General features: G+C 32.9%; 1 protein-coding gene across 5 annotated transcripts in view; it reads right to left on the bottom strand.

The window, feature by feature from the left end:
- The window catches only part of IQCB1 (IQ motif containing B1), a 48,355-nt gene that overhangs the window by 7,481 nt on the left and 22,429 nt on the right, over positions 1-18,445 (bottom strand). For all 5 annotated transcript variants that reach the window (XM_051985372.1, XM_051985371.1, XM_051985369.1 and 2 more), the window contains 3 exons: positions 16,021-16,130; positions 6,740-6,882; positions 187-335 (listed from right to left, as the gene is read on the bottom strand). In XM_051985372.1, coding sequence (XP_051841332.1) covers positions 187-335; positions 6,740-6,882; positions 16,021-16,130 — 402 coding nt within the window. The remainder of the gene's footprint in view (positions 1-186; positions 336-6,739; positions 6,883-16,020; positions 16,131-18,445) is intronic.

Below are 18,445 nucleotides of genomic sequence, written 5' to 3'. Positions count from 1 at the left end.
TTTCATATATAATTCCTCTTTTCTGTTCTTTGTATACTGAAATGTTCACATTAAACTTAAAACAAAAACAAAAAATTTAATTTAAGAAATGCACAATCACTGTAGTACAGAAATAATGCCATAAGAATCATCCATGCATGAAATGAAAATTATTTAAACATAAGGAGACCTAATTTAATAACTCACTGCTCTCTGAAGGATGACTGCTGCCTTATACTCCTTTAGAGACTGCTTTTGTTGACTAAAGTTTTTCCTCTGTCTATATCCCCTCCAGTGTTTCTGGATAATCAGTGCTGATTTTTCCTCCATTTCTTGGATATGTTTTCCCACTTGACCTACAAAACAAAAAAGAATAAATTAAAGCACACTCAATTTTACTGCTTCCAAATTTCGATTTCAAAAGTATGGTAATTTCTTTAGCTCTTTCATCCTTCACACTTTTTTTCACTTTTCTTTTAAAAATATCAGGATAGCATCATGGCATACTGGAAAAAGGCCAGCCTTAGAGAAGGAAGATGTGGGTTCAAGTTCTGTTTCTGATATGGCCACACAATACTAAGCAAAATCACTTAGTCTTCCAAGAGAATCTCTACTGCTATAAAGTTGTAGATCTGAATTGGTAAAGGAAGTTTTCTCATTGAGAATTTCCCTAAACTTATGAAAACACAAATCTGAATCATCTCCTCATTCCTCCTCTAAGTCTTATCTCTTGTTTTATACAATTATTATTTCTCTTTCATCTACTCCCCCAACCTCACTTGACACTGAACCTATGCCAAAGCAACTGACAGGACAACTGACCAGAGTCTAACTCATTATACACCCAAAGTCATCTTTGTTGTGTTTTGTTGTTTTCAATTGTTCTCTTTGAGATTCCATTTGGGGTTTTCTTCACAAAGATACTGCAGTGATTTTTAAATTCCTTCTTCAGCTCATTTTAGAGATGAGGAAATTGAATCAAACAGGGTGAAGTGACCTGCCCAGAGTCATGCAGCTAATAAGTATCTGAGACAGGATTTGAACTCAGGAAGATGAATGTTTCTGACTCCAAGCCTGGTACTCTATCCACAGCAGGGCCTAGTTGCTCTTCACGCTCTTCCACAAAAAAGAGAGACGTGTATTTCATCTTTTCTTCCTCAGGACCAAGCCTGATCATTAAAATCAATCAATCAATATTTATTAATAGCTCACTAACCAAGAAACAGGCACTGTGAATAGTTTTCTAATTTCCCTTTGTGTTCCATATTGGCCTTGAGTTTTTAGAGAAAAATTCCTTCTTGGAATTTCCCATTGTGCAACTGTTCACTCTTGGGTAACATATGTGAAGACCAATGGCCTTTCTTTGGTGGTATTCAGATTTTTATCTTAGTGGCATTCACTCACTGAGTGTTAAATGGTCATAGCAATGAAAAAGTGACTCCAATCAAAATGACAAAAATAATATATGATGGAATAAAAAAATAAATCTGTAAAAGATTAAGTGGGCAATCTTGCAAATGGAACACTGACTTTCCCACAAGGAAAGAAGCATAACTTTCATCAGGTGATGAATACTTAAGAGAAAAAGAATTTCATGACTAACTAGAAAAGATCCCCAGTGTTTTACTCCATAAGCTCCTGAGTACTCAGGAAGCAGCAGAGTAGGGTAAATGGCTGTGATTTAGAAGTATGTTCCACAGATATTAGTCTGCTTATGACTAATGTTGAAAACAGTGATAAAGGAAGACCAGGCTGCTATCCATCCTATTGTTTAACAAAAAAGGGGAGGATTTCTTATTTGTTATCCTAAGACCTAGTATGGCAGCATGATATAGTAAGAGAACATTTTCTCTGGAATTAAGAAAATCAGAACTCAAATCCCATCTTTGATATGTACCACCTGTGTGACTGAAGGCAATTAACTGCATTTCATTGACTTCAATTTCATTCTATACAGAATGAAGTGACTAATTATACTAGATGGTGTCTGAGTCTCCTTTCAGCTCTAAGTCTTAAGATCCTCTGATCCTTTGAATTCTGGCTTGCATGCCAGTTCTATGAGCATGGATATATTACTGAAATTCTCTTCATTTCAATTCTATATCCCTAAAATGGGAATACAACTACTTATTTATCTAGATATCATGAGGTAATTTAGTTCAACCTATATCTTAGCATAAATTCCTACGATACATCCATGCCATCTGATCACTGGGACATCTCTTGATGACCCACAGTACAGGAGACTTCACCACCTTCCCAGGATAACTAATTCGTGCTCTGAACAATTTTTCTCATATTGTGTTATAATCTGTCATGCTGGGTACAAAATCCAATAGTGAGACATTCTGAGGATATCTCCTCATTTAGCTTACATTTAGGAAACTGAAATCCCCAAATAAGTGAGACGATAGTAAGAAAACAAAGCCACCCCATCAAACTATCTCGCAAATAACTTTCTCATGATTATCTAAAGCTGTAAAAAGTTTTACTAAAATCCATACTTATTATGTCCCAGGCATCTTCCTAACCTATTATTCTAACAATTCTGTTAAAAAAAAAAAGATATAAGGAGCAGCATTATCTGTTCTTCTTAACTCATGCTGGCTCATAGTGATCACTGCTTTCCTTGTCAACTATTCTTAAATTCTTTCCTTATTAATGATTTTTCCAAGCATAAAGGTCAGGATTATATGCTTACACTCTGGAAAATTGAAATTCTTCAACCTTTTGCAAACTTGAGATGTGCTCATCTCAAATTCTGTCTCTTTCAATTGCTTTGCACTCAGTATTTTCCCAAAAGGTGTAATTTCTATAGTATTTCCTACACAATGAAGTACAGATTGCTGAATAGGAAGACATTCCAAGGTGATAACAGGCATAAAGAACATCTGGTCCTGGGATTTGGAGCTGAACATGGACTTAGAGATCACCAAGGTTGGCCCTTTCTTTTTACAGATAAGAAAACTGAGGCCCAGACAAGTTAACTAACTTGCCAAAGGCCACATATGTAGTAAATAGAGAATCAAGATTTAAATAAAGGTCTCTTGCCCTCAGACTCATTGCAGATGTGGAGGAAGAAGTAAAGATTTATGGAATGGGAAACAAATAAGCTTAGAGCAAGACTTCTGGTCTCCACCATCCCAACCTTTTTTTAATAGCTAACAGTTTAAAATGCAATTAAGGAAGGCATTAGTGTCCCAAGTTTTCCACATTTCCTCCCAAACTTGTTATTTTTCTTTTCTCTGTCACATTAATCAATTTGACAAATGTGAGGTAGTCTCAGAATTCTTTTAATTTGCATTTCTCTAATCATTAGTGATTTGAAGCACTTATTCATGTGACTATTGATAGCATTAATTTATTTTTCTGAAAACTGCCTGTTCAAATGCTTTAACCTTTTATTAATTAGAGAATGAGCCTTAAATTTGGCTCAGTTCCCTATACATTTGAGAAATGAGGTCTTTACTAGAGAAACTTGTAACATTTTCTCCCAGTTTCTTGTTTTTCTTCTTATTTTGGATGTAATAATTTTATTTGTGCAAACCCTTTTAATTTAATTTAAATTAATATTCAAAATTATACATTTAATCTCCCTCTGATCCTCTCTTTTGATTGGATAAATTCTTCCCTGATAAGGAATTGATAAATTGTTATGATACATAATTTTTCCCATACTTCCCTGATTTGCTTATATCATTCTCTATGTCTAAATCATATACCCATTTTGAGTTTAACTTGTATATGGTGTAAGATGTTGGTCTCTGCTTAATTTCTACCAGACTGCTTCCCAGTTTTCCCAACAGTTTTGTCAAACAGTAAGTTCTTGTCCCCAAACTCTGGCTCTTTGGATTTCTCAAATACTAAATGACTCAAATATTAAATTAAAGAAAAAATTAATTTTCTTCTCTACATTGTATACTTAATCTATTCCAAATGACCAACCACCCTATTTCTTATTCAGTCCTAGACTGTTTTGATAATTACTGCTTTGTAGTATACTTCGAATTCTGGTGCTACTTGGCTCCTTTTCTTTACTTAAAAAAACAAAACTAATTCTCTTGATATTCTTGACCTTTTGTTCTTCCCAAATGAATTTTGTTGTTATTTTTTCTAGCTTTATAAAAATATTTATTTGGTAGTTTGATTGGTCTAGCACTGAATAATAAGTAAATTGACTTAGGTAGTATTATTTTTATTATATTGGTTCAACCTACCCATGATCAATCCAGTATCAAGATCCAGTATCTTTGCCATTTCCTTCTCTAGCTCATTTCAGAGATGAAAAAACTGAGGCATACATTATTAAGTGACTTTCCCAGGGTCACAAAGCTAGTAAGTATCTGAAGCCAGATTTGAACTCAGGAAGAAGAGTTTTTCTGACTCTAGGTCTGGCAACTTTATATACTGCGTCACCTAGCTGCTCACCAATTGTTTAGATCTCCATTTGTATTCATGTAGTTCATGTATTGGTATTTTGGCAGGTAGACTCTCAAGTATTTTACATTATGTGTAGTCATTTTAAATAGTATTTCTCTATCTTTTCCTGTTAGACTTTACTAGTAATACATGGAAATGCTTATGATTTATGTAATTTTAATTTATATCCTGCAACTGTGCTAATGTTGTTAGTTGTTTTGATTTGTCTTTAGGTGATTTCCTCAGATTCTCTTAATCCTACTATCATATAATATGCAAAGAGAGAAAGCTTTATTTCCACATTCTCTATTTTTATTCCTTCAATTTCTTTTTCTGATAGTATTGCTATATCTAATATTTCCAGTATAATAGTGAAGTTGGATATCCTTGCTCAATCCCTAACCTTACTAGGAAGGTTTCTATTTTATCCTTATTACAGAGAATTCCTGATTTTGGTTTTAGATAAATACTATTATTTTAAGAAAATCACCATTTATTATGCTTTCTAGTGTCATAAACAGGAATAGGTGATATATTTTATCAAAAACTTTTTCTGCATCTATTGAGATAATCATAAGATTTTTGTTTTTTGATGTGGTCAAATTATACTGACAGCTTTTCTAATATTGAACCAACTCTGCAATCCAAGTATATATTCTATCTGGTTATAGTGTATGATTCTTGTGATATACTATTGAAATCTCTTTGCTATTATTTTATTTAAAATTTTTACACCCAATATTTATTAGGGAAATTGGTCTATAGTTTCTTCCTTTGTTTTCACTTTTCCTAATTTAGGTATCAGCATGAGATTTATGTTGCAAAAGGAATTTGGTAGGACATCTTTGTATATTTTTCCAATTACTTTATATAGTATTGATAGTAATTGCTTTTTAAATGTTTGGCATCCATTTAGTTCTGGTATTCATGAAAGTTTTTTAAAGTATTTCAATAAGTTAGGCAATAAGCGTGGTAGCTGTGTGTCAATGACATTTACAAGAGATATGGCAAAGACATATGACAGGATTTGATATGACCAGGTTAATGACAGTGAGGAGTTTAGGATAATATTGAGACATTGAGGCTGGATGAGTAGGAGGATGGTTACACCTATCACAGTAATAAAGAAGTTGAGAAGAATTAAGGTAACAAGCATTTATTAAGTGCTTACTATATCCTAGGAGTTGTGGGAAGCACTAAAAATACAGACAAAAAAGAAAGACAGTTCCTACTTTTTGGAGAGATAGGGAAAGTTAATGATTTTTGTTTTAGATATGCTGAATCTGAGATAACTTTAGGACTTCCTGTTTGAAATGTCTAAAAATCAATGAAACCTAGACCTTAGAAGAAAACCTAGGGCTAGCTATATCAATCAAGGAATCATCTGTACAGCCCTGGAAACAATGCAATCAACAAATGAAATAGTATAAAGGGAAAAAAGAAGAGGTCCCAAAACAGTTTTGGGGAGCATCTACAATTAATGGGCATGATGAATGATCAATCACCAAGGAAACTGAGCTTAGCTGAACAAATAAGAAAACAACCATGAGATAACTGTCCCAATAACCTAGATGAGTAGAATATCAAGGCAAAAACATTACCAGTGTTATAAAGATCAAGAAGAATTAGGTTTAAAAAGTCATTAGATTTGCTAATTAGAGAGATCACTGGTAACTGGAGATAAAATTGTTCAGTTGATAAGGATGGAAACCAAATGACAAGACATAGGAAAGGAAATTGAAACACTAAATAAATAGATGGCTGTCTCATGGAATTTAACCATGAAAGAGAAGACAAATATAGAATAATAGGTAGCAAAGATGGTAGAATTAAGTGAAGTTGTTTTTTTTTTTTTTTTAAGTTTGTACAGAACAGAAAAGGAGGTAGTAGAAAGTGAAAGCATGAAAATTAAAAAGTGATTCCATAAAAAATTGTTTACCTGGAACTCCTTTGTAGTTTCTTAATGAACAAATTTTCTTATATCTCCTTCCTTGTTATATAAGAAACTGTCAAAGCTGAAGGGTATGTGCTTCATGGTCATTCGGCTTCCCTTTCTGTCCTATCACTAATGGGAGTCTTAAAATAAGGTTTTCACTATCTATAGTGGCCTGCTTAAACATGAACTTTGTTTTTCCTAGTAGAGTTGACTATATTAACTAATTTATTTTAATTATAGGAATCATAGTTAAAGACTTAAGAGTCTTTAAAGATCTGAGAAAGGAACAACAAATGAGGATGATTGAATAAATCTGTGATTAAAAAAAAAGCATTGGAAAAATACTTTTTCAGGAATTACACAGTAACCTCTTATTCTTACACAAATAGTAATGTCAGCTCTTACCTGGATGAACTATTTCCAGCAAATTTAGCCGATATTCCCGAGATATTCTCATGGCCCTTTGTCTTTGAAGTTGCATTTGTAATCTGAGGTCCTCTTCTTCCTTTTGCTTCTTCAGTTTAAGCAGCTGTTTTTCTCTCTTATTTCTAGTAGATAGAAATATTAACAGAGACTTAAAAATAATATTCAAAAATCATATGGCCACAAAAATGTTATCCAGTAATGAAATCTGTCTGCATTGTCTTGGCCAACATTTACAAAACTACCTAGCTTTCTTTAGTCACACCTACTTCTTTCTATCATCTCTGACAGGGATAGCAAAGAAAGCCAATAAACATAATATTATTTATTTTTATTCTGAACACTGTTTAAAATTAGGATACCCAATTGAGTAGGGATATTCAAACTATAGTCTCTTCATCTGAATGACCAGATTTGCCTGGGGCAAATCACTTAATGATCTAGAGTCTCAGGCAAATAAGACTGGAAACTGTGGAAGAAACGTTATTCTTTGGGATAGTTTCCTGCCAATATAATCAGTTCATTGTCACATTATCCTAATTTCCCACTACTTTATTTCAAATTCAGTATGGCAGTAGAAAGAGGAGAGCAGTCAGCAAAAACAAGTTCTAGTCAGGGTCTAGTGAAAGTAGTTTCACTTGATGAACTGGATCAAGTCTTCTTTGGGTCCTGGTTTTTTCTTTTGTAGACTATGGAGCTTGAAGCTTGGGAGGAGGAGGAGGAGGTTGAAGGCAGGGATTGAACAAGATGATCTTTTAAAGGCCCTCCTAGTTCTGACACTGTATGATTATATAAGATATATATATATATATATATATTTAAAACACAGGGAGAAAAATGGGCAAAACAATGCTGAAACCATCTTTGAATTTTCAAAGATTCAGGTATATTTTCACTTTTTTGGTGGCCTCCTCTTTCCCATTTGGCATCCCACCTCACAGGATGTTTGCAATATTTAAGGTGCCCTATGTAGTGTTGCACAGTGGCTCACCTTACAATTTTGATTTTCTAATCTTTTCTCAATTATAACTACCTCTCTTCTGCCCCTTCTTCCCCCATTTCCTCAGGGAGAAGAATCATGAATTAATTTGATAAAGTAATTTGTGTTACAATACTAGTAGTTTAAGGTATCCCTTTTCCCAGTCTCATTTGAACAGGGACTTAAAAATACCTTAATACAGAGGAAGACTTTGTTGTAGTTGAGTCGTTTCAGTGTTGTCCAACTCTCTGTGACCCATTTGGAATTTTCACCATTTCCTTTTATATATCATTTTTACAGATGAGAAACTGAGGCATATAGAGTTAAGTGATTTCCTCAGGGTCACACAGGTAAAACCAGATTTGAACTCATAAAAATGAGTCTTCCTGACTCCAGGTCCAGTGCTCTATCTACTTGCCACCTAGCTATACCACAAGGAAGAATTAATATACAATTTCCTGTTAATAGAGTATATATAGGCAACTGAGGAATTGTAGGCCAAACAATTAAGTATCTCCCAAATTACATTATGTAGGAAGATAGCACTAAATGTTATCTATATTCCTCGCATAAGCAAAGTCTTTAAGAAAAATACAGATAGGTAACAAATCCAACAAAAATTTCTAGAAGAGTTGAAGAAGCTAAAAATGTTATGTAAAAAACAAATGAGACTATGAAAAAAAGCTATGAAAAAAGCTATGAAAAAAGAATTAACAGATTAGTAAAGGAGGTACAAAACCTCACTGAAGAAATTAACTCCTTGAAAATTAAAAGTAATTGAATGGTAGTTAATGACTCCATGAGACATCAAGGAATAATATAATGAAGTAAAAAGGCTTTTTAAAAAGCAAATTAATTACACTATTAGCTACTAAAAACAAAATAAAACAATAAATAAAAATAAGTAAGTGGAGGAGAAAAAACCCAATCGTAGACAGTTACTATGAGGTTAGAAAAGATCTGGGGTTTATGTTCAGAGGAAGATAAAGCAGCTAAAAGTCACTTCTTTTTCAATGAGAAATGTCAAAATGGTCCCCAAAACAAAAATTCTTGGAAGAACTTCAAAAACTTTTAAAATTCAATAAAAGATTTAGAAAAAAAAAATAAGAGAAATCCAAGAAAATCAAGAAAATGTCAGTCAAATTGACATAATCAAAAACTTGAGAAAGAAAATAATTCCTTGAAAACTAGAATTGGGCAAGGGGAAGCTAATGATGTTTCAAGATACCAACAAATCAGATGAATGAAAAAACAGAAAAGAAAGTGAAACATCCCATCAGAAAATAACAGATCGAAGAGAAAACATAAGGATGGTTGAACCATCTGAAAAATATGATCAAAAAAATCTGGATACAGTATTACAAGAAATTATCAAGGAATATTGCCCTGAAGTTCTAGAATAAGAAGGCAAAGCAAAAATAGAAAAATCTATCATTCATCACATGAAAAGGTCCCAGGAGGAAAGTTTACAGGAATACTATAACCAAGATTCAAAGCTCCCAGGTTAAGAACAAAATATTGGAAGCATCAAGGAAAAAAGCCAAATCAACTATTGTTGAGCTACATTAAGAATTACAGAAGACCTACTAGCTACTACTACACTGAAGAATTACAGGTTGAATAATGTTGATGACACATGGTGTAATTTCTGTTTTTCATTTCCAGAAAGTACCTGTCTATGTAATTAAGTTGATTTTTTTAAAGCTCCATAGAACAAAAAAGCTGGGGTTATGACCAAGGGTAATTTCCTCAGCAAAGTCAAGTATAATCCTGAATGGGGGGAAAAGGATAGTAACTCAACTGAGAGACTTTCAGGTTTTTGTGAAAAAAAAAAAAAAAAAAAAACCAGAATATAAGGGAAATTTTGACATAGAACAACCAGGAGAAATATAAGGTAAACATTAAAGACCAATTATAAGGGACTCAATAAGGTCAAATTGTTTACTTCATATCATTGTCATCATTATTTGGATAAGTTAAAAGAAAAGCTTGGGTTGAGCTGAGTATGATGGGGGGATTCTAAAAAAACTAAAACCATGTAGAGAAAGTTAAAAAGGAATAATTATCTTATACAAATGAAGTATAAAAAAGAAATACTAACAGAAGAAATTAATAGGGGGAGGGTAAGTAATGCTGGAATCTTACTATCATCAGAAATGGGTTAAAGAGGGAAAATACATACCAACACACACACACACACACACACACACACACACACACACACACAGAAAAAGAGACAGAGAGGGAGGAAGGGAAAAGAGAGAAAGAGAACAATAGAAAAAGTTTCTAAATTCAGAAAAAAAAGAGGGCAAAGGGATAGGGTAGAAGGAAGAGGAGAAAAGGGAGGTATTTTTAGAGGGGGGAGTGGATTAATGAATAAGAGGGCAAGGTAGTGGGTAGAATTAAAGCAGAGGAGTGAGAAGAGAAAGGGCAAATATGGTGAGAAGAATAATGAGGAAAAAAAGAAACAAGAAAATATAAAAGTAACTGTTGCCTTCTGAATCCAATTCTTCCTATGCAACAAGAGAACTGTTCAGTTCTGCACACATATATTTTTATCTAGGATATACTGTGACATATTTAACATGTATAGGATAGATGCTGGCCATCTGGGGGAGGGGGTAAAGAGAGGGAGGGGAAAAAATCAGAACAGAAGTGAGTGCAAGGGATAAAGTTGTAAAAAATTACCCAGGCATGGGTTCTGTCAATAAAAAGTTATAATTATTAAAAAAAGAAAAAAAAGAGAAAAAAATGGAAAAAAAAAGTAATTATAGTTTAGAATGTGAATGGGATGAAGTGATTCATAAAACAGAAATGGAGAGCAGATTAAAAGTTTAAATTCAACTATATGTTGCTATCAGAACACATTATAAAAATGAGAGATACACAAAAAAGATAAAATAAAAGGCAGAAGTAGAATTTATTATGCAAAAAAAGCAGAGATAGTAATCAGGATCTGGAAGTTAAGGTTAAAATAGATTAAATCAAAAGTGAAAAACAAATTACACTATTTGTCACCAACATTATTCAATATTGTTTTAGACCATTTAAAAAATCTAGACAGTAAAAACACAGGAGCACACGTCTACCAAAACAGGCAGAGAAACTACATGAACATAAACACAAAACACTTTTTACATAAATAAACTCAGATCTAAGTAACTGAAGCAATATTTATTGTCCATGGGTAGGTAATGCCAATATAAAATTTTAAAATAACAATTTAACCTAATTTTATTTATTCACTGTCATCCCAATTAAATTGTGAAAAAAAAATTTTTTTTTACTGAGTTAGAAAAAATAATAAAATTCCAAGAAAAAAAAAAAAAAAAAAAGAAGGAAATAGATTCAGCAACATCAGACATTAAACTATGTCATAAGAAAAAGCCTTATTCAAGGGCAAAAAGGATAATTTTGATTATTTTAAACCAAAATCTTTTTGTAAACCTATGTAGTCAAAAATGAAAGGATTACAGATTATTGAGGAAAAGAATTCTCAAGATAAGCCATGACTGGATTGGAATACTGAATTGGCATGGGAAATGATGAGTTGGCTGATTTAGAAAAATATGGAAAGACTTGGATCTATGAAGGAAAATGCTATCCATCTTCAGAGAAATAGATGACAGGTAGAAATAAGTATAGTATCGTGAAGGGTATTTTAACTCTGGAGAAGTATACTTAAGGCTCAGTATGATTGATTTAGTTCTACAACAAGATGCTAACTCAGTGGAATTGATAAGACAATGGTTATCTAGTTTAGCATGTGAGTTCTCTAGTTCAGTATGGTTGCCCTAGTAATATAATGATTGTTTATACTCAGTATACTGTAATGATGTAATTGTAATAGAGCATATAAACTGGGACAAACTCTGCCAGACACAGACTCAGAGAAGACAGAGAGCTGGAGGCTGGAGCTCAAGCTCTCGGACTCAGAGAGACATTCCATCTTCATAAGCCTTGTGGTGGCTGACCTAGGCAAGGAGACAGACTGTGAAAGAAACAATAAAGACTTTTGGACTTTATCTCTGGCTATTCTCATGGTGATTACTCAGCTGACAGGAAGCCTAGTCCAAAGACTTCCAGAAAGCTAATCAGAACACTACACAGTAGTCTTACATATAAGTGTATATATATGTATGTTTATAGATATCTATAGATATATCCATGCTTAATTGTAGCCTTCTTTAGGATGGGGGGAGGGAAGAAAAAAGAAATAAGTAAAAAAGACATAGCGGAGACCCAAAAAAACTCAAGAAAGCAAAGAAAAGTTGGGAAGCTTTAAAAACAATATGCAGTATTTATTACGTAGATTTTCTTGAAATGGAATTTTGTGAATCCTCTCATAGTATGCTGTGTATGTGGCAATGTTGCAGTTTTTTTCTTTTCTCATTTTGTATTTAAATTTATAATAAAAAATATTAAAGCACTGTATGCAGAAAAAATATTATAGATAGTATAAAACACTTAGGAGTTTACTGCCTAGGTAAACAGGAATTGTACAAACACAATTACAAAATAATTCACACAAATAAGAAACAAATCTAAATAAGTAAAGTAATATTAACTGCTCACAAAGTGGAGCCAATATAATAAAAATTACCATATTTCCTAATTTACTGATTCAGTGCCATACTAACCAAACTACCAATGAATAAATTTATGTGAAAAAAAATTAATCTGAAACAAAAAAGTCAAGAATATCAAGGAGATTAATTTTTAAAATTAGGAAGGAAGGTGGAGACTAATAGTACAAAATCTCAAACTACTATAAAGCTGTAACCAGCAAAAACAACTTGATGCTGAAGTAAAACAGAGAGGTTGGTCATTGGAACAGATTAAATTCACAATATAAAAAAGAAACAACATAGAATCCTAATGTTTTATAGACCCAAAGATTTAGCTATTGGGGCAAGAACTCACTATTTGACAAAACTGGAAAAGCAATCTGGCAGAAACTAGATGAAGGCTAATATTTAACATCATATATTGAGCTACTCTAAAATTAACAAAAATAAGAGCCAGCCTCCAATTGATAAATGGCCCAAGGATACGGTTAGCAAGTATTCAAAGGAAGAAATAAAAATTATCAATAATCATATAAAAATGCTCTAAATCACTTCAGAAATCACTAGAAAAATGTAAATTAAAACACTGAGATACCACCTCCACCTATCAGAGTAGCAAATGTGAGACTGATTTTGTTTCCTATCTAAGTTTTAGAACACACTATGAAAGAACAGTGAGTGAACATTTGGAAAAAGAAATTTATTTAATACACTTAATATAAATTTTATCAAGGATTTGAGTGATGGTGTAGGAGGAATACTTGTCAAATTTGAAAATGACACAAAATTAAGAAGGCTAAATAATACTGAATTCCACATTCAGGATTCAAAAAAGATCTTCAGATCAAACGGAATCTAATAAGCAAAATTTAATAGGGATGTAAATACAGAATTCAACAATTACCTTCACAAAAACAGGATGAGGGAAGCATAGACAACCATTTGTGTGAAAGACACATTTAAGTTTCTTTTTACTGGCCTGCAACCTCATTATGAGTCAACAGTGTGAGATCGCAGCAAAAATAAAAAAGAGAAGAAAAGCTCAAGTGATGTTAAGGGGCATTTCAGAGAGAGAGAGAGAGAGAGAGAGAGAGAGTATCCAGGTGGTAGTTCCCGTCATCCTCTGCCCTGGTCAGACCACATCTAGAGTATTATGTATAATTCCTAATACATTTTAGGAAGAACATTGTAAGATGAAAAATGTAAAAAGAGAAGCAACCAGAATGGTGAAGGAGCCTATGAATTATGCTACATATAATTCAATAAGCATTTATTAAATTCCTATTATGAACAGCAACTATACTAGGATCCTAGGAACACAAAAAACAAAAATTAAATAGTCTCTGGAGAAGAAAAACCAAAATACATTTGTACAGCCAAAAAGCACGCATACAGATATACATACATACACATATGCATGTACATGGACATATGCATAAAGACTCCCTCTAACAATGTGAATCTGTAATTTAATCATCAAAATTCCTACGACACTGAGAGGTTAACTGATTTGCCCAAGATCACAAAGGTAGTATGTATTGGAAGTAGAACTTGAACACATTCCTAGATGAGCTTTTTGTCCCCGAAAATACACACTATATACAAAGTAATGAGGAGAAACTAAGAAATAGGGGAAGAATTAGAAAAGGCCTTGTGAAGAAGATGGCACTTAAGCTGAGTCTTGAAAAGAGACTCCAACGAGCAGAGGAAGAAAGAGGCCCAAGGGAGGTAAAGAAGAGGCAAGGAAGAAAGTGTGTGGAGAAAACCTTGAAAATGGAAAATGGAATGTTATAAAGGAAGAATAAGTAGGTTGGTTTAGCTACAAAGTTAAAGGGCATGAGGGGAGCAATGTATAATCAAAGAAAGGTTGGAATCAGATAGTGATTTAAATCAGATTTAAATAACAAATAGAGGAGTTTATATTTGAAGTTAGAGGCAACAGAGTTGATATAAAGCCACTAAGATTTCTTCAACACAGTAAAATGGTCAAAATTGGGCTATTTGAAGCTTGAATTGGACATGGAAGAAGCTAGAAGCAGAGACAAACAAAGAGGATACTAATGTAATGGTCCAAATGAGAGTTGATGAAGACCTGAACTATGATGGCAACTATATGGAGAAAAAGGAACATGATAAGGAATCAGAAGAATATATATAAAATGTATCTCCCATTGTTAGGCCATCTTCCACCAGAAGGAGCTGAACAACCTTTCTCTTACTAATCTCCACAATCTTGCTAAGGCCTGAATCCTGCTAGTAGTGGAAGACAGTTGAAAGAAGGCTGTATTTTAATTGGGAAATTGTGACGCATCAGCAATGACCCCAAGCTTCTCTCTGAAAGAAAGTCTCACAATTTTGAGCATCAATATCTTTCTGGTGATAGATATAAGTAGTTGATATAAAGCCACTAAAATTTCTTCAACACAGAAGTAAAATGGTCAAAATTGGGCTATTTGAAGCTTGAATTGGACATGGAAGAAGCTAGAAGCAGAGATAAACAAAGAGGAATTCATGGAATTCATGGAATATCAATCTCCAAAGAATCAAAATTGTGGGTTGCCCAAGTGTGTATTAAGTATATTTACATGTGCTGTGGTATATCACGAATACTTAAGTGTATGCACATTATGTAAAAGACAAAATTATATATAAACAGAAAAGAAGTAGGTAAGCTCTGTAGTAAAATCAATGGATAAAAGAAAAATAAGAAATGAAAATAGAGGAAGATCAATTAAACATCTTCTAAGGAATAAACTCCAATCTTTTATACCATATTTTAACCCTTTCTTTTGCTTTTTTTTTCTGGTCACAATTTTCTTTCATACCTTTTTTCTTCAAAGTATACTTTGAGAATTGAAGGAAAAATATTTATTAAGTTTGCCTTGAGACTTTGTATGATTTTACCTGACACTCAAACCACATGCTTTACACTAGGGTGATTTTTGTTTGTTATTTTAACGCCTTGCTTTAAATATAACATGACTTGTGGACTAGCTCCAGGGAGCACTATTGTTTTAATCTTATCATAACTGAGAAATGCAGCTGGTGAATTTAACTTACTGAAAGCAGAATAGTTTCAGATGTATAATTGTTTAACTGCTTCTGGTGAGGAAGTTTCACCTGTAAGTTTCCATGCCAAATAAAGTAAGATTTAAACACAAATGCAGAGGTGTCCTAAAAGCTTATGTTTTACTATTCTTTTCAATGCTTCAAAGAATATGTGTATGAATATATTTAAGTTTGCATGCTGGAGGGTGGGGGGTAGTGGAGAAAGATAGTAATACCAGAAATTTGTTTAAGTTGTAGCATTCTAGTTGTGTTCTTCTTCTTCCTAGAATTAACTAGAATACAGAAATAATTATAGATATTAGAGACTGAACCAGCCAGAGAATTATCCACTATCTAGTTCTCTCTGCAAATATAGGCCTAAACTACATGGAAGCACATCAAGTCCCTATCCTCTTATTCCCCACTTAACCTGAAGAAGTTATCCCAGAAATTATTGGGAACAACTAAACAAAACAAAGTTATTCAAAAGTCACTAAAACTTTGGTTTTATTTCTATATTTCTCTGACAAGGTTGTCTCTATTCATTGACTGGCCTTCGTTCCTCTTTTCCAAAACATATAAAGAAATCCACATACCTTAAAATGCTACATAAGTGCTAGTTATAATTGTTACTATTATTATTGTTGTTGTTGTTTACAATCTTTTACCTGAAATTCCTCTGCAAAGCAATCACTGCACATGGAAGTTTCTTCATTCTCTTTCGAGTCTGGAAACCCTTCCATGCAGCCTGGATCTTGCAAGCTGCTTGATAAAATTTCTGAAATTTAATAGCAGAAAATGAATTTAAAGGACTTTATTTTCACCTCAGTTTTTGAAAAGTGAGTCTTAACAAGCACTGTTTATTGCAAACAGGAAAGATGGGTGGTGACATCTGCTTTACACTGAGTACTGCTGTTCATACTTAGAGCAAGCATAGAAAGAAAGGTTTCTTTCTTAAACCTATACCATCAATAAGCCCTGCAAACAACAGTGAGAGAATAGCTAAAGAGAGTAATTCAGGATGACCAATCTATGAGGTGACTTCAAACCTTATCTCCAAAATGTCTTTCTTGATTAACCATGAACCTATTATTGTCCTCTCTGGTGAATTTTACTGTTCTGATTATTTTAATGCTGCCTAATGCTTGAATCCTTGGATCTTTAAATCATTTGAGAATTTTTGTAGCAGAGTCATATGTCTCATATTGACAAAGGGAATGACTGAACAAAATAATAATAACAGGCAGAAGAAGATTCTACCAATTACTATTAAAAATGTCCAGTCAAGATGGCAGAGTAGCAGTTAGACATACAAAGCACAACTATCTGACAAAGATCTGACAACACTGAATTTGGATCAAGAAATCCAAGAAAGAATAATTCCAATGAAGGCTATTTCCAGTCCAGATCATCACAGAGAAAAAGAAAGAAAAATCTGTCTAAAGGGATGAAGTCTCACCAGGAACATCTAAAGAAGGGCCTGCCTCTAGCAATGCCCAGGGCAAGAAGAGGGTCTAGACCTGGTTCAGAATGGGTCTGACCTTGTATGAGAAGCAGGGACAGATAGCATTTGAGCGCTCTTGTCACTCTCCTCAAGGCTGAGACACACAAATGTTTTTTTTTTTTTTTTTTTTAATTTAATAATTATTTTATATTGACAGAATCCATGCCAGGGTAATTTTTTTTTTTTTTTACAACATTATCCTTTGCACTTGTTTCTGTTCCACTTTTTTTCCCCTCCCTCCCTCCACCCCCTCCCCTAGATGGCAAGCAGTCCTTTATATGTTGGATATGTTGCAGTATATCCTAGATACAATATATGAGACACACAAATGTAATGCAGATGAAGGAGAAGACTCTGGTTATTTTGGGCAAGGAATGATCCCAGGTTTTCAGTTGTATGTTCCAAGTACAGAAGCAAACAGCAGTTCTGTGGTTTTGATCCACTGACCCCAATAAAAAAGTTCAAAGTCAGAAAATAACATTGAAAGAATGAACAAACAAATACAAAAAAGAATTACACCATAATGAGCTATTATGGTAACAGGCATTTCCAAGCTATAAATCAAGAGAATGATAAACAAAACTTAAAAAAAAAAAAAAAATCAGAGCTTGGTTAGAAGTTCAACTACAATCTCTGGAAATGATAAAAAAAGAGCTTAAAATAATTTTGTAAATTAAATAAGTGCATTAGAGGTAAAAAATGAAAAATAAAAGAGAGCTATGGAAAAATAAATTAGAAAGAATAGTTAAATCAAGAGGTATGGAGTATAAAATCATTTTTTTCTTTTTTTTAAATTTTATTTTAATAGTATGTTATAATAATATGTAAAGATGGTTTTTAACATACATTTTTATAAGATTTTGAGTTCTAATTTTTTTCTCTTTCTTCCTTACCACTCCTTTCCCCATGCTAGCAAGTAATCTGATATATGTTTATATGTACATTCGTTTTTAATATATTCCTATATGATTCATATTGGGAAAGAAAACCATAAGGAAAAAAAAAAGAGGGAAAAAAGGTGAAAATAGTATGCTTCAATTTGCAATTGCCATTGTTCTTTCTTTGGATGCAGTCTGCATTTTCCATACAAAGTTTATTGGAATTGCCTTGGATCACTGAATTGCTGAGAAGAGCTAAGTCTATCATAGTTTATCATCACATAATTTTGCTATTGCTGTGTACAATATTTTCTTGGGTTCTTATTCTAACTTTTTCAACATCAGTTCATTTAAATTTTTCCAGGCTTTTCTCAAATCAGTATGTACATATTTACTTACAGAAAAATAGTATTCAATTACATTCATATACCTTAACTTATTAAGCTATTCCCCAACTGATGGGCATATATTTATTTTCCAATTCTTTGCCACCACAAAAAGAATAGCTATAAACAGTTTTGTACATGTAGGTCCTTCTCAAGAAGTATAAAGACTTTTCTTAACCAAGTATCATATTCCTTGAAAATAAAAATGAAACAAACAGAAGTTAATAACTTCAGGAGATAAGAAATATTAAAACAAAAATAAAATAGGAGAAAATATTAAGATATTTTCTAGTAAAAACAACTAATCTAGAATACAGATCAAGGA

The sequence above is a fragment of the Antechinus flavipes genome, chromosome 3 (genome assembly GCF_016432865.1).
Source record: "Antechinus flavipes isolate AdamAnt ecotype Samford, QLD, Australia chromosome 3, AdamAnt_v2, whole genome shotgun sequence".
Taxonomy (NCBI): domain Eukaryota; kingdom Metazoa; phylum Chordata; class Mammalia; order Dasyuromorphia; family Dasyuridae; genus Antechinus; species Antechinus flavipes.
The sequence above is the reverse complement of the archived record's forward strand: the minus strand, read 5'-3'. Positions and strand labels throughout refer to the sequence as shown.